Source organism: Seriola aureovittata, chromosome 9 (assembly GCF_021018895.1).
Source record: "Seriola aureovittata isolate HTS-2021-v1 ecotype China chromosome 9, ASM2101889v1, whole genome shotgun sequence".
NCBI classification, from domain to species: domain Eukaryota; kingdom Metazoa; phylum Chordata; class Actinopteri; order Carangiformes; family Carangidae; genus Seriola; species Seriola aureovittata.
In genome coordinates, this window is record NC_079372.1 from 16,043,206 (window position 1) to 16,060,564 (window position 17,359).

A 17,359-nucleotide genomic window follows, 5' to 3' on the forward strand; every position below is an offset into this window, starting at 1 on the left:
GGCATAATAAGTCAGTATAATAAGGAATAAAAAGTCATAAAAACGACATAGTACAGTAAGTCATAAAAACTCATACTATAGTAAGGCGTAAAAAGTCATGAAAACATCATAGTATTGTAAGGCATAAAAATTCAAAAAACCTCATAGTATAGTATTGCATAAAAATTCATAAAAACATCATAGTATAGTATGGCATAAAAAGTCATAGTATAGTAAGCATAAAAAGTCATAAAAACGTCATAGTATTGTAAGGCATAAAAATGTCAAAAAACGTCATAGTATAGTAAGGCATGAAAAGTCATAGTATTGTAAGGCATAAAAATGTCAAAAAAAACGCCATAGAATACTAAGGCATGAAATTGTCAAAAAACGTCGAAATATAGTATGGCATAAAAAGTCATAAAAACGCATAGTATAGAAAGGCAAAAAAAGCAAAAAAACCTCATAGTATAGTAGGGCATGAAAATGACATTGTAAAGGGTTCCGGAATGGGCTTGAACCGACAACCTTTCCATCATTAGGTAACAGCATTATCCACTACACCACAGAGTGAGCTAAGACATAAAGACGTCATAGTATATTGAGGCATAAAGACACAAGAAAAAAAAAACACATAATAAAGAAAGGCATAAAAAATCATGAAAATGACATAGTACAGAAAGGCAAAAAAAGTCAAAATCAATATTGTATTGTAAGGCATAAAAACTATATAATAGAGTAAGGCTTAAAAAACAACATTGCACAAGGTCCAAGATTGGGCTTGAACCAACAACCTTTCCAACATTAAGTGACAGAGTGACAGCACTATCCACTACACCACAGAGTAAGCGAAGGCATGAAGACGTCATGGTATAATGAGGCATAAAAAACTAAAAAAACAACATAATATAGAAAGGCATGAAAAATCATAAAAACGTCATAGTATAGTAAGGCATAAAAAGTCAAAAAAACGTCATAGTATAGTAAGGCATGAAAAGTCATAGTATAGTGAGGCATAAAAATGTCAAAAAACATCGAAATATAGTATGGCATAAAAATATCAAAAAACGTCATAGTATAGTAAGGCATGAAAAGTCATAGTATAGTAAGGCATAAAAATTCATAAAAAATGTCAAAAAACGTCATAGTATAGTACGGCATAAAAAGTCATAAAAACTCATAGTATAGTAAGGCATAATAAGTCAGTATAATAAGGAATAAAAAGTCATAAAAACGACATAGTACAGTAAGGCATAAAAAGTCATACTATAGTATGGCATAAAAAGTCATAAAAACGTAATAGTATTGTAAGGCATAAAAATGTCAAAAAACGTCATAGTATAGTAAGCATAAAAATGTCAAAAAACGTCATAGTATAGTAAGGCATGAAAAGTCATAGTATAGTAAGCCATAAAACGTCATAGTATAGTAAGGCATAAAAAGTTATAAAAACATCATAGTATTGTAAGGCATAAAAAGTAATAAAAACGACATAGTACAGTAAGGCATAAAAAGTCAAAAAAACGTCATAGTATAGTAAGGCATAAAAAGTCATAAAAACGTCATAGTATTGTAAGGCATAAAAATGTCAAAAAACGTCATAGTATAGTAAGGCATGAAAAGTCATAGTATAGTAAGGCATAAAAAGTCATAAAAACGTCATAGTATTGTAAGGCATAAAAATGTCAAAAAACGTCATAGTATAGTAAGGCATGAAAAGTCATAGTATAGTAAGGCATAAAAATGTCAAAAATGTCGAAATGTAGTATGGCATGAAAATGTCAAAAAACGTCATAGTATAGTAAGGCATAATAAGTCAGTATAATAAGGAATAAAAAGTCATAAAAACGACATAGTACAGTAAGTCATAAAAACTCATAGTATAGTAAGGCGTAAAAATGTCAAAAATGTCGAAATGTAGTATGGCATGAAAATGTCAAAAAACGTCATAGTATAGTAAGGCATAATAAGTCAGTATAATAAGGAATAAAAAGTCATAAAAACGACATAGTACAGTAAGTCATAAAAACTCATAGTATAGTAAGGCATAAAAAGTCATAAAAACGTCATAGTATAGTAAGGCATAAAAAGTCACAAAAATGTCATAGTATTGTAAGGCATAAAAATGTCAAAAAAAACGTCATAGTATTGTAAGGCATAAAAATGTCAAAAAACGTCATAGTATAGTAAGGCATGAAAAGTCATAGTATTGTAAGGCATAAAAATGTCAAAAAAAACGTCATAGGATAGTAAGGCATGAAATTGTCAAAAAACGTCGAAATATAGTATGGCATAAAAATTCATAAAAACGTCATAGTATAGTAAGGCATAAAAATTCATAAAAACGCATAGTATAGTAAGGAATAAAAAGTCATAGTTAAGTAAGGCATAAAACGTTATAGTATAGTAAGGCATAAAAAGTTATAAAAACATCATAGTATTGTAAGGCATAAAAAGTAATAAAAACGACATAGTACAGTGAGGCATAAAAATGTCCAAAAACATCGAAATATAGTATGGCATAAAAATGTCAAAAAACGTCATAGTATAGTAAGGCATGAAAAGTCATAGTATAGTAAGGCATAAAAATGTCAAAAATGTCGAAATGTAGTATGGCATGAAAATGTCAAAAAACGTCATAGTATAGTAAGGCATAATAAGTCAGTATAATAAGGAATAAAAAGTCATAAAAACGACATAGTACAGTAAGTCAAAAAAAGGTCATAGTATAGTAAGGCATAAAGATGTCAAAAAACGTCATAGTATTGTAAGGCATAAAAATGTCAAAAAACGTCATAGTATAGTAAGGCATGAAAAGTCATAGTATAGTAAGCCATAAAAAGTCATAGTTTAGTATGGGATAAAAAGTCTTAAAAACGTCATAGTATAGTAAGGCATAAAAACGTCATAGTATAGTAAGGCATAAAAATGTCAAAAAACGTCGAAATATAGTATGGCATAAAAATTCATAAAAACGTCATAGTATAGTACGGCATAAAAAGTCATAAAAACGTCATAGTATACTAAGGCATAAAAATTCATAAAAACGTCATAGTATAGTAAGGCATAAAAAGTCGTAAAAACGCATAGTATAGAAAGGCAAAAAAAGCAAAACAACCTCATAGTATAGTAAGGCATGAAAATGACATTGTGAAGGGTTCCAGACTGGGCTTGAACCGACAACCTTTCCATCATTAGGTAACAGCATTATCCACTACACCACAGAGTGAGCTAAGACATGAAGACGTCATAGTATATTGAGGCATAAAGACAAAAGAAAAAAAAAACACATAATAAAGAAAGGCAAAAAAACATCATAATATAGTAAGGCATTAAAATGGCATAGTACAGTAAGGCATAAAAATTCATAAAAACGTTTTATTATAATAACGCATTAAAAATTCATAGAATAATAATGCATTTAAAGTCCAAAAAAGGACAAAGTATAATAAGGCATAAAAAATCATAAAAACAAGATAGTACAGAAAGGCAAAAAAAGTCAAAATCAATATTGTATTGTAAGGCATAAAAACTATATAATAGAGTAAGGCATAAAAAACAACATAGCACAAGGTCCAAGATTGGGCTTGAACCAACAACCTTTCCAACATTAAATGACACAGTGACAGCACTATCCACTACACCACAGAGTAAGCAGAGGCATGGGACGTCGTGGTATAATTGGGCATAAAAAACTAAAAAAAACAACATAATATAGAAAGGCATGAAAAATCATGAAAAACGACATAGTATAGTAAGGCATAAAAAGTCATAGTTAAGTACGGCATAAAACGTCATAGTATAGTAAGGCATGAAAAGTCATAGTACAGTAAGGCATAAAAATGTCAAAAATGTCGAAATGTAGTATGGCATGAAAATGTCAAAAAACGTCATAGTATAGTAAGGCATAATAAGTCAGTATAATAAGGAATAAAAAGTCATAAAAACGACATAGTACAGTAAGTCATAAAAACGTCATAGTATAGTAAGGCATAAAAAGTCATAAAAACGTCATAGTATTGTAAGGCATAAAAATGTCAAAAAACGTCACAGTATAGTAAGGCATGAAAAGTCATAGTATTGTAAGGCATAAAAATGTCAAAAAAAACGTCATAGGATAGTAAGGCATGAAATTGTCAAAAAACGTCGAAATATAGTATGGCATAAAAATTCATAAAAACGTCATAGTATAGTAAGGCATAAAAAGTCATAAAAACGCATAGTATAGTAAGGCATAAAAAGTCATAGTTAAGTAAGGCATAAAACGTTATAGTATAGTAAGGCATAAAAAGTTATAAAAACATCATAGTATTGTAAGGCATAAAAAGTAATAAAAACGACATAGTACAGTGAGGCATAAAAATGTCAAAAAACATCGAAATATAGTATGGCATAAAAATGTCAAAAAACGTCATAGTATAGTAAGGCATGAAAAGTCATAGTATAGTAAGGCATAAAAATGTCAAAAATGTCGAAATGTAGTATGGCATGAAAATGTCAAAAAACGTCATAGTATAGTAAGGCATAATAAGTCAGTATAATAAGGAATAAAAAGTCATAAAAACGACATAGTACAGTAAGTCATAAAAACGTCATAGTATAGTAAGGCATAAAGATGTCAAAAAACGTCATAGTATTGTAAGGCATAAAAATGTCAAAAAACGTCATAGTATAGTAAGGCATGAAAAGTCATAGTATAGTAATGCATAAAAAGTCATAAAAACGTCATAGTATTGTGAGGCATAAAAATGTCAAAAAACGTCATAGTATAGTAAGGCATGAAAAGTCATAGTATAGTAAGGCAAAAAATGTCAAAAAACGTTGAAATAAAGTATGGCATAAAAATTCATAAAAACTTCATAGTATAGTAAGGCATAATAAGTCAGTATAATAAGGAATAAAAAGTCATAAAAACGACATAGTACAGTAAGTCATAAAAACTCATACTATAGTAAGGCGTAAAAAGTCATGAAAACATCATAGTATTGTAAGGCATAAAAATTTCAAAAAACCTCATAGTATAGTATTGCATAAAAATTCATAAAAACATCATAGTATAGTAAGGCATAAAAAGTCATAGTATAGTAAGGCATAAAAAGTCATAAAAACGTCATAGTATTGTAAGGCTTAAAAATGTCAAAAAAAGTCATAGTATAGTAAGGCATGAAAAGTCATAGTATTGTAAGGCATAAAAATGTCAAAAAAAACGTCATAGAATAGTAAGGCATAAAATTGTCAAAAAACCTCGAAATATAGTATGGCATAAAAATTCATAAAAACGTCATAGTACAGTAAGGCATAAAAAGCAAAAAAACCTCATAGTATAGTAGGGCATGAAAATGACATTGTAAAGGGTTCCGGAATGGGCTTGAACCGACAACCTTTCCATCATTAGGTAACAGCATTATCCACTACACCACAGAGTGAGCTAAGACATAAAGACGTCATAGTATATTGAGGCATAAAGACACAAGAAAAAAAAAACACATAATAAAGAAAGGCATAAAAAATCATGAAAATGACATAGTACAGAAAGGCAAAAAAAGTCAAAATCAATATTGTATTGTAAGGCATAAAAACTATATAATAGAGTAAGGCTTAAAAAACAACATTGCACAAGGTCCAAGATTGGGCTTGAACCAACAACCTTTCCAACATTAAGTGACAGAGTGACAGCACTATCCACTACACCACAGAGTAAGCGAAGGCATGAAGACGTCATGGTATAATGAGGCATAAAAAATTAAAAAAACAACATAATATAGAAAGGCATGAAAAATCATAAAAACGTCATAGTATAGTAAGGCATAAAAAGTCAAAAAAACGTCATAGTATAGTAAGGCATGAAAAGTCATAGTATAGTGAGGCATAAAAATGTCAAAAAACATCGAAATATAGTATGGCATAAAAATATCAAAAAACGTCATAGTATAGTAAGGCATGAAAAGTCATAGTATAGTAAGGCATAAAAATGTCAAAAATGTCGAAATGTAGTACGGCGTGAAAATGTCAAAAAACGTCATAGTATAGTAAGGCATAATAAGTCAGTATAATAAGGAATAAAAAGTCATAAAAACGACATAGTACAGTAAGGCATAAAAAGTCATACTATAGTATGGCATAAAAAGTCATAAAAACGTAATAGTATTGTAAGGCATAAAAATGTCAAAAAACATCATAGTATTGTAAGGCATAAAAATGTCAAAAAACGTCATAGTATAGTAAGGCATGAAAAGTCATAGTATAGTAAGCCATAAAACGTCATAGTATAGTAAGGCATAAAAAGTTATAAAAACATCATAGTATTGTAAGGCATAAAAAGTAATAAAAACGACATAGTACAGTAAGGCATAAAAATGTCAAAAAACGTCATAGTATAGTAAGGCATAAAAAGTCATAAAAACGTCATAGTATTGTAAGGCATAAAAATGTCAAAAAACGTCATAGTATAGTAAGGCATGAAAAGTCATAGTATAGTAAGGCATAAAAAGTCATAAAAACGTCATAGTATTGTAAGGCATAAAAATGTCAAAAAACGTCATAGTATAGTAAGGCATGAAAAGTCATAGTATAGTAAGGCATAAAAATGTCAAAAATGTCGAAATGTAGTATGGCATGAAAATGTCAAAAAACGTCATAGTATAGTAAGGCATAATAAGTCAGTATAATAAGGAATAAAAAGTCATAAAAACGACATAGTACAGTAAGTCATAAAAACTCATAGTATAGTAAGGCATAAAAAGTCATAAAAACGTCATAGTATAGTAAGGCATAAAAAGTCACAAAAATGTCATAGTATTGTAAGGCATAAAAATGTCAAAAAAAACGTCATAGTATTGTAAGGCATAAAAATGCCAAAAAACGTCATAGTATTGTAAGGCATAAAAAGTCATAGTATAGTAAGGCATAAAAATGTCAAAAAACGTCGAAATAAAGTATGGCATAAAAATTCATAAAAACGTCATAGTATAGTAAGGCATAATAAGTCAGTATAACAAGGAATAAAAAGTCATAAAAACGACATAGTACAGTAAGTCATAAAAACTCATACTATAGTAAGGCGTAAAAAGTCATAAAAACATCATAGTATTGTAAGGCATAAAAATTTCAAAAAACCTCATAGTATAGTATTGCATAAAAATTCATAAAAACATCATAGTATAGTAAGGCATAAAAAGTCATAGTATAGTAAGGCATAAAAAGTCATAAAAACGTCATAGTATTGTAAGGCTTAAAAATGTCAAAAAAAGTCATAGTATAGTAAGGCATGAAAAGTCATAGTATTGTAAGGCATAAAAATGTCAAATAAAACGTCATAGAATAGTAAGGCATAAAATTGTCAAAAAACCTCGAAATATAGTATGGCATAAAAAGTCATAAAAAGTCATAAAAAGTCATAGTTAAGTAAGGCATAAAAAGCAAAAAAACCTCATAGTATAGTAGGGCATGAAAATGACATTGTAAAGGGTTCCGGAATGGGCTTGAACTGACAACCTTTCCATCATTAGGTAACAGCATTATCCACTACACCACAGAGTGAGCTAAGACATAAAGACGTCATAGTATATTGAGGCATAAAGACACAAGAAAAAAAAAACACATAATAAAGAAAGGCATAAAAAATCATGAAAATGACATAGTACAGAAAGGCAAAAAAAGTCAAAATCAATATTGTATTGTAAGGCATAAAAACTATATAATAGAGTAAGGCTTAAAAAACAACATTGCACAAGGTCCAAGATTGGGCTTGAACCAACAACCTTTCCAACATTAAGTGACAGAGTGACAGCACTATCCACTACACCACAGAGTAAGCGAAGGCATGAAGACGTCATGGTATAATGAGGCATAAAAAACTAAAAAAACAACATAATATAGAAAGGCATGAAAAATCATAAAAACGTCATAGTATAGTAAGGCATAAAAAGTCAAAAAAACGTCATAGTATTGTAAGGCATAAAAATGCCAAAAAACGTCATAGTATAGTAAGGCATGAAAAGTCATAGTATAGTGAGGCATAAAAATGTCAAAAAACATCGAAATATAGTATGGCATAAAAATATCATAAAACGTCATAGTATAGTAAGGCATGAAAAGTCATAGTATAGTAAGGCATAAAAATGTCAAAAATGTCGAAATGTAGTACGGCATGAAAATGTCAAAAAACGTCATAGTATAGTAAGGCATAATAAGTCAGTATAATAAGGAATAAAAAGTCATAAAAACGACATAGTACAGTAAGGCATAAAAAGTCATACTATAGTATGGCATAAAAAGTCATAAAAACGTAATAGTATTGTAAGGCATAAAAATGTCAAAAAACGTCATAGTACTGTAAGGCATAAAAATGTCAAAAAACGTCATAGTATAGTAAGGCATGAAAAGTCATAGTATAGTAAGCCATAAAACGTCATAGTATAGTAAGGCATAAAAAGTTATAAAAACATCATAGTATTGTAAGGCATAAAAAGTAATAAAAACGACATAGTACAGTAAGGCATAAAAATGTCAAAAAACGTCATAGTATAGTAAGGCATAAAAAGTCATAAAAACGTCATAGTATTGTAAGGCATAAAAATGTCAAAAAACGTCATAGTATAGTAAGGCATGAAAAGTCATAGTATAGTAAGGCATAAAAATGTCAAAAATGTCGAAATGTAGTATGGCATGAAAATGTCAAAAAACGTCATAGTATAGTAAGGCATAATAAGTCAGTATAATACGGAATAAAAAGTCATAAAAACGACATAGTACAGTAAGTCATAAAAAGTCATACTATAGTATGGCATAAAAAGTCATAAAAACGTAATAGTATTGTAAGGCATAAAAATGTCAAAAAACGTCGAAATATAGTATGGCATAAAAATTCATAAAAACGTCATAGTATAGTAAGGCATAAAAAGTCATAAAAACGTCATAGTATAGTAAGGCATGAAAAGTCATAGTATTGTAAGGCATAAAAATGTCAAAAAACGTCATAGTATACTATGTCAGAAAAATTTATAAAAACGTCATAGTATAGTAAGGCATAAAAAGTCATAAAAATGAATAGTATAGAAAGGCAAAAAAAGCAAGAAAACCTCATAGTATAGTAAGGCATGAAAATGACATTGTAAAGGGTTCCAGATTGGGCTTGAACCGACAACCTTTCCATCATTAGGTAACAGCATTATCCACTACACCACAAAGTGAGCTGAGACAAAAAGATGTCATAGTATATTGAGGCATAAAGACAAAAGAAAAAAAAACACATGATATAGAAAGGCATAAAAAATCATGAAAATGACATAGTATAGTAAGGCAAAAAAACGTCGTTATATAGTAAGGCATTAAAATGGCATAGTACAGTAAAGCATAAAAATTCATAAAAACGTTTTATTATAATAACGCATTAAAAATTCATAGAATAATAATACATTTAAAGTCCAAAAAAGGACAAAGTATAATAAGGCATAAAAAATCATAAAAACAACATAGTACAGAAAGGTAAAAAAAGTCAAAATCAATATTGTATTGTAAGGCATAAAAACTATATAATAGAGTAAGGCATAAAAAAGACCATAGCACAAGGTCCAAGATTGGGCTTGAACCAACAACCTTTCCAACATTAAGTGACACAGTGACAGCACTATCCACTACAACACAGAGTAAGCGAAGGCATGAAGACGTCATGGTATAATGGGGCATAAAAAACTAAAAAAACAACATAATATAGAAAGGCATGAAAAATCATAAAAACGACATAGTATAGTAAGGCATAAAAAGTCATAGTTAAGTAAGGCATAAAACGTCATAGTATAGTAAGGCATAAAAAGTTATAAAAACGTCACAGTATTGTAAGGCATAAAAATGCCAAAAAACGTCATAGTATAGTAAGGCATGAAAAGTCATAGTATAGTGAGGCATAAAAATGTCAAAAAACATCGAAATATAGTATGGCATAAAAATGTCAAAAAACGTCATAGTATAGTAAGGCATAAAAAGTCATAATATAGTAAGGCATGAAAAGTCATAAAAACGTCATAGTATTGTAACGCATAAAAATGTCAAAAAACGTTGAAATATAGTATGGCATAAAAATGTCAAAAAACGTCATAGTATAGTAAGGCATGAAAAGTCATAGTATAGTATGGCATGAAAATGTCAAAAAACGTCATAGTATAGTAAGGCATAATAAGTCAGTATAATAAAGAATAAAAAGTCATAAAAACGACATAGTACAGTAAGTTATAAAAACGTCACAGTATTGTAAGGCATAAAAAGTAATAAAAACGAAATAATACAGCAAGGCATAAAAAAGTCATAGTATAGTGAGGCATAAAAATGTCAAAAAACATCGAAATATAGTATGGCATAAAAATGTCAAAAAACGTCATAGTATAGTAAGGCATAAAAAGTCATAATATAGTAAGGCATGAAAAGTCATAAAAACGTCATAGTATTGTAACGCATAAAAATGTCAAAAAACGTTGAAATATAGTATGGCATAAAAATGTCAAAAAACGTCATAGTATAGTAAGGCATGAAAAGTCATAGTATAGTATGGCATGAAAATGTCAAAAAACGTCATAGTATAGTAAGGCATAATAAGTCAGTATAATAAAGAATAAAAAGTCATAAAAACGACATAGTACAGTAAGTCATAAAAACGTCATAGTATTGTAAGGCATAAAAATGCCAAAAAATGTCATAGTATAGTAAGGCATGAAAAGTCATAGTATAGTAAGGCATAAAAATGTCAAAAAACGTCGAAATAAATTATGGCATAAAAATTCATAAAAACGTCATAGTATAGTAAGGCATAAAAAGTCATTGTAAAGTAAGGCATAAAAAGTCATAGTATAGTAAGGCATAAAAAGTTATAAAAACGTCATAGTATTGTAAGGCATAAAAAGTCATAAAAATGTTGAAATATAGTATTGCGTAAAAAGTCATAAAAACATCATAGTATAGCAAGGCATAAAAAGTCATAAATATTTCATAGTACAGTAAGGCTTAAAAGTCATGAAAAAGCAATAGAATAGTAAGGCAAACAAAGTCAAACAACTACATTGTACAGTAAGGTATAAAAACAACATAGTATAGTAAGGCATAAAAATGACATAGTATAGTAAGGCATAAAAAGAACATGGTACAAGATCCCAGATTGGGCTTGAACCTTCAACCTTTTCATCATTAAGTGACAGCACTATCCACTACACCATAGACTAAGCTAAGGAACAAATATGTTATAGTATAATAAGGCATAAAAAGTTTTAAAAAACCACATAGTATTATAAGGCATAAAAGATCATAAAAACAACATAGTATAGTAAGGGTTAAAAATAACATATTATAGTGAGGCATAAAATCACCATAGTATAGTAAGGCATAAAAAGTTATAAAAATATCATAGTGTAGTAAGGCATAAAAACAATATAGTATAGTAAAGCATAAAAGGCCATAAAAACGTCCTATTATAGTAAGGCATAAAAAAGTTAGCGTATAATAAGGCATAAAAATGGCATAGTATAGTAAGGCACAAAAAGTCATAAAAACTTCATATTATAGTAAGGCATAAAGAAGTCATAGCATAGTAAGGCATAAAAAGTAAAAAAAAAACGACATAGTATAATAGGGAATAAAAAATCATAAAAACAACATAGTATAGTAAGGCAAAAAAAAGTCAAAAAACAACAGAGGATAGTAAGGTATAAAAACAACATAGTATAGAGAGGCATAAAAATGGCATCGTATAGTAAGGCATAACAAGTCAAAAAAAAGACATCGTATAATAAGTTATAAAAATTCATAAAAAGTACATAGTATAGTAAGGCACAAAAAGAAAATAGTATAGTAAGGCCCAAAAGTCATAAAAACGACATACTACAAGGTCCAAGGCGTAAAAAGTCATAGTATAGTAAGGCATAAAAAGCTATAAAATGACATAGTATAGTAATGGTTAAAAAGTCATAAAAATTACATAGTATAGTAAGGTATAAAAACGATATACTATCACAAGGCATAAAAATCCCCCCAAAAAACATAGTATTATAAGTCATAAAAAATCATAAAAACGACATAGTATAGTAAGGCATAAAATCACCGTACTATATTAAGGCATAAAAAGTTACAAAAACGTCATAGTATAGTAAGGCATAAAAAGTCAAAAAAAGACATAGTATAGTAAGGTATAAAAATCTCAAAAAACTACATAGTATAGTCAGGCATAAAAGTCATTAAAACTTCATAGTATAGTAAGACATACAAACTCAAAAAAAAGACATAATATGAAAAGGAATAAACAATCATAAAAACGTCATAGTATATTAAGGCATAAAAAGTAAAAAAAAAACGACATAGTATAATAGGGAATAAAAAATCATAAAAACAACATAGTATAGTAAGGCAAAAAAAAGTCAAAAAACAACAGAGGATAGTAAGGTATAAAAACAACATAGTATAGAGAGGCATAAAAATGGCATCGTATAGTAAGGCATAACAAGTCAAAAAAAAGACATCGTATAATAAGTTATAAAAATTCATAAAAAGTACATAGTATAGTAAGGCACAAAAAGAAAATAGTATAGTAAGGCCCAAAAGTCATAAAAACGACATACTACAAGGTCCAAGGCGTAAAAAGTCATAGTATAGTAAGGCATAAAAAGCTATAAAATGACATAGTATAGTAATGGTTAAAAAGTCATAAAAATTACATAGTATAGTAAGGTATAAAAACGATATACTATCACAAGGCATAAAAATCCCCCCAAAAAACATAGTATTATAAGTCATAAAAAATCATAAAAACGACATAGTATAGTAAGGCATAAAATCACCGTACTATATTAAGGCATAAAAAGTTACAAAAACGTCATAGTATAGTAAGGCATAAAAAGTCAAAAAAAGACATAGTATAGTAAGGTATAAAAATCTCAAAAAACTACATAGTATAGTCAGGCATAAAAGTCATTAAAACTTCATAGTATAGTAAGACATACAAACTCAAAAAAAAGACATAATATGAAAAGGAATAAACAATCATAAAAACGTCATAGTATATTAAGGCATAAAAAGTAAAAAAAAACGACATAATGTAGAAAGGTATAAAAAATCTTAAAAACGACATAGTATAGTAAGGCATAAAAAGTTATAAAAACATCATAGTATAGTAAAGCATAAAAAGTTATAAAACGACAAAGTATAGTAAAACATAAATAGTCATAAAAACAACATAGTATAGTAAGGAATGAAATTGTCAAAAAACGTCATATTACTTTAAGGCATAAAATCTGTTAAATAGACATAGTATAGTAAGGCTTAAAAATGTCAAAAAATTACAAGCCACAAGGTCCCAGATTGGGCTTGAACCGCAGCATTGTCCATTACACCACAGAGTAAGCTAAGGTATAAAAACGACATTGTATAGTAAGACATAAAAACGACATAGTATAGTAAGGCATAAAAAGTCATAAAAACAACATAGCATATTAAGGCATAAAAACGACAGTATAGTAAGGCATAAAAAGTAATAAAAATGCCATTGTATAGTAAGGCATAAAAATGTCATAGTATAGAAAGGCATAAAAAGTAACAGTGTAGTTAGACATAAAAACGTCGTAGTATAGTAAAGCATAAAAAAAGTCATAGTATTCATGTTGACATTTTCATGAGATTTTTTTTTACAGATATTAAAATTATACTTTGATATATCAACCATTTTATGTTTACTCCTGCGACCAACCTCACTGCCAGTCTACAGAACACAGAAGCCAGAGTTATCTTGTTAGTTAACGCTTATTTATATGGTTCAATAGCATCGTCATCGTGGTGACGTTAGATACCACTGTGTCATTCTCACCTGATTTGAGCCTTCAGATAGCTCTCGTCCTTTTAGTCAGTCAAATAATAGCATGCTTAAATAGTTTTTTTGGAGACGTAAGCTCTTTAAGGGCACATTGGAAAGATCTAATATGACTTCACTCCAAGCATAGCACAAACGAGTTCACTCAAATATTGGTAGCAACAATTCTGTCCTCCCAAATTATTGGTAGGGACATGTCCCCACCATCCATATGCAAACCTACTTCAAGTTGTTAATATTATCTCTACCCTGGTTTCCTACATTTTTAATATTAATGTATGCAGTGGAGTCCATAAGTGTAATACCAGTTTCCCATTCAAGTGACTGTTTCACATTATAATCATCTGAAGATCCTGGAAATACTGCTTTTCACTTTCTGCATCTGCGTTATGTTTTGAGTGTATATTTTATTCTACTTACTGTATCTGGCTAATTTATTTTGGGCTTCTTCTCAGTTTCTGATGCTACCTCTCTGTTTCTTGTGTCCAGGAGCGGTGGTCATAGCCTTTGTGGTCTGCTGGCTGCCCTATCACACTCGCCGCCTCATGTTTTGCTACATCTCTGACTGGTCCGAGTGAGTAATGATTCTTCTCAGCCTCTCATGTGAACCTCTCATGGGAACCTTCTAGAGTTTGTTAGCTCACTGGATCTCTGCAGAGATCTGTACACCAATGCTGTATATATACACACATATAGACCTTCACATGCATGATCATTTACATGCACAAATGCACAAACCCTAGTACGCACACACACAAATATTGGCTAAAGCCATCATTTAGTGGGTCATCAGTTAAGAGTGCCTGACAGACAGGAGCAGGCCAGATACATCTTCCTGATTAGATTGCCTTCATTTAACATTCTCATCCTCTCTCCTCCCTCTCTTTTTTCTCTCTGTCTTTATTAACAATCAACCCTTCTAAACTATATATTGTTTCCCTTATTAGATCAAACACACACCATTTCAGTAAATGAATGTAAGTACTTGGAAAACCTCTCTCTATAGAGACCATTTAAATGCAGGAACAGACATCTATACATCAACAGTAAACACATGGGTAACTGTAAACATACTGCCTGTTCAGTCAATTAGAAAGACAAGGAGTTGGTTCAAACATAAATATAGCTCATTTCTTTTTCCCTGATCCATCACTGATTGCAAGTTCGAAGCAGTTATTCATTATGATGAATCAAATTAATGTATTTTTCATGTCATAATTCTTATTTTGACATCTAAATACATTTTAATCATATCATTGATATTCTGATACATAAAAACTGTGATCATGAAAGAAACAGACCAGTGATGAGCTTTTTTAGTTCACAGTTTCAATTTGCACATCCAGCAGGTAATTATTATTATGAATCAAAATGAATGAAATGAGAGGATCCCTTTAAATTTCACCAATTTGTAATGTCATTTGCCAGTACAGTTCTATTATTTAAGAATGTTTCCTTTAATTCTTGACTCTGTTGCCCATGAAGGCTTCATGCAGCTCTCGTTACATTTCAAGTAATATGACATTGAAATGATTAGACCACAAATATAATTTTCAGTAAACAGCATTGTCAAACCCAGTCAGTGTGGACTGTAAAATTACCCTGTAACAGCTTCAAAAGCTAGTACCGGTCAGGCGGCAGTAAACACGCTCAGTGACCCTCACCTTATAGGTTGCAGTGGTCTGTCCAGACCACAGATGTATTTAGAGGGTTTGATATGGTGCTGCCAGACAGCCTTGATACCAGTTTGTCCCAAAAAGCATTTTCCCAATTGATCACCATGTATATACTGTCAATACACATATATAAAAAAGTAAGTAAAAGTAAATTATCACTCTTTATAGTATGTATTTTAAACCATTGAGGTTTTATATTTGTTCAACTATTCTAATTTTATGTGTGGGACATCATCACAATGCAACATCTATAGGTCCAGTGGTAAAATGTGGGAGGGGCCAGCAGGAGAGCATTTATGCACATGTGCAGTAGGCCACAAAACGCAGAACCAAACAAAGAAGCAGGAGCACTTTTCATCAGTTTTTAGTCGAGTAATAGGGTCCTAACTGGTTTCCAGTAATTTATCATTTTCTGAAAAAATATGCAGAATACTGTTACTATATCATTGTAGTTTATATTTAATTGAGGAGAATTCAAATATAAGGTTGGCTTAAACTTGTGCTTCAGGCAGACAAGAGAGCTAATCAGAGAAAAATTAGCAAAATGTAATAAGTAAAATGATGAAAGCTGCTTGTTATTTTGGACTTTAGACATGCATGAATGAACAGAAGAGACAGAGAGGCTGTAATCATTTTTTTGTAATCACTAAGCACATATGTCTCAGATATCATCATGTTTCTAGTGTTTCCACTGTTCCTCTGCATCGCTACCTGAGGAGGCGTTTGAAACATATTGTTTATCTGCCAAAAGTGTAGATTAAAGCTTCCCTTAAGCTATTTGGGCAAAGCCTACAGTTTTTATATTTTTGCAAGGATGGAGTTGCAATTTCTTTTTCTTTGAATTGAACTGTGAGACACATTGAAAGCCATTTTTTCTCATCTTTTGAACTACAGTCTTTGATTTACCTGAGAGGCAAAAAATATAATATTACTCAAATTAGCTACAATTAAGTGTATTACTTATTCATAAGAATTCTTTGTATCACATCACTAAGCAACTGGTAGCCACCCAACAATGGTTGTGAAAGTGTGAGCAGCCATTTGTCTTTAAAGAAGGTGGATTATGCTAATCCTGCACTGGCGCGTTGGTGTGTTTTCTGCATCATGAGAGAAAAGCACCGTTATTATTCTCTCAGTGGGTTTTTTTTGTTACAAGCAGCCAAGAAAACCACAGGGTACAGCATCAGCAGACAGACAGCATGAGTCAACTCTCCTGCAATGATAAGGGACAGTCTTCTTCACTTTTTGTAAGAGGTTCTCAGGTTGCCTTCTGCATGGTAAAAGGCGACAATAAAATAAGGTCACTTAGTCAAAGTCAGCTGGAAAGGATATGCAGAAAATTAGATTTTTTTGATCTTGTCTACTCGCCTGTTGAGATTTCCTCAGCTATCAGTTTTGTTAGACACTAGTGCTTAGACACCAGACAGACAGAGACAGTGAAGGAGTACAACCAAATATCAATATATTTATATAAAAAAAAAACGAAATTAATGTTTAATACTGTTTTTAAAAACTTCCCATCCCTCATAATCACTGCAAAATCAAAGCATATAAATATTTTAGTAATAATTGAATTCAGATTGCTTTAACTCCCTTAACAGAGCTATTTGTAAGTTTTGCCATTGCAACATAGGCAACGTTAGCAGTAATAGCTGTTTACCTACCAGCCTGGAAGAAACGTTGAGAGTTCAGCATCAAACTTCATTCCTTTACTCACCAAGAGCTACTATCACTTCTTATCCTCTACTGAAGTTAGCATGCTAACCAGCTAGCAACAGTCAGACTGTCTTGTCACTTACCGATACTGAGTCACTGTAGTGTCCTGTCTGCTCTGAAGAAGTAGCGCTACTCAGAGGGTGAA

General features: G+C 30.5%; 1 protein-coding gene across 1 annotated transcript in view; it reads left to right on the forward strand.

Moving 5' to 3' along the window:
• The window catches only part of ntsr1 (neurotensin receptor 1 (high affinity)), a 73,707-nt gene that overhangs the window by 46,440 nt on the left and 9,908 nt on the right, over positions 1-17,359 (forward strand). The window contains exon 3 of the mRNA XM_056385570.1: positions 14,312-14,396. Coding sequence (XP_056241545.1) covers positions 14,312-14,396 — 85 coding nt within the window. The remainder of the gene's footprint in view (positions 1-14,311; positions 14,397-17,359) is intronic.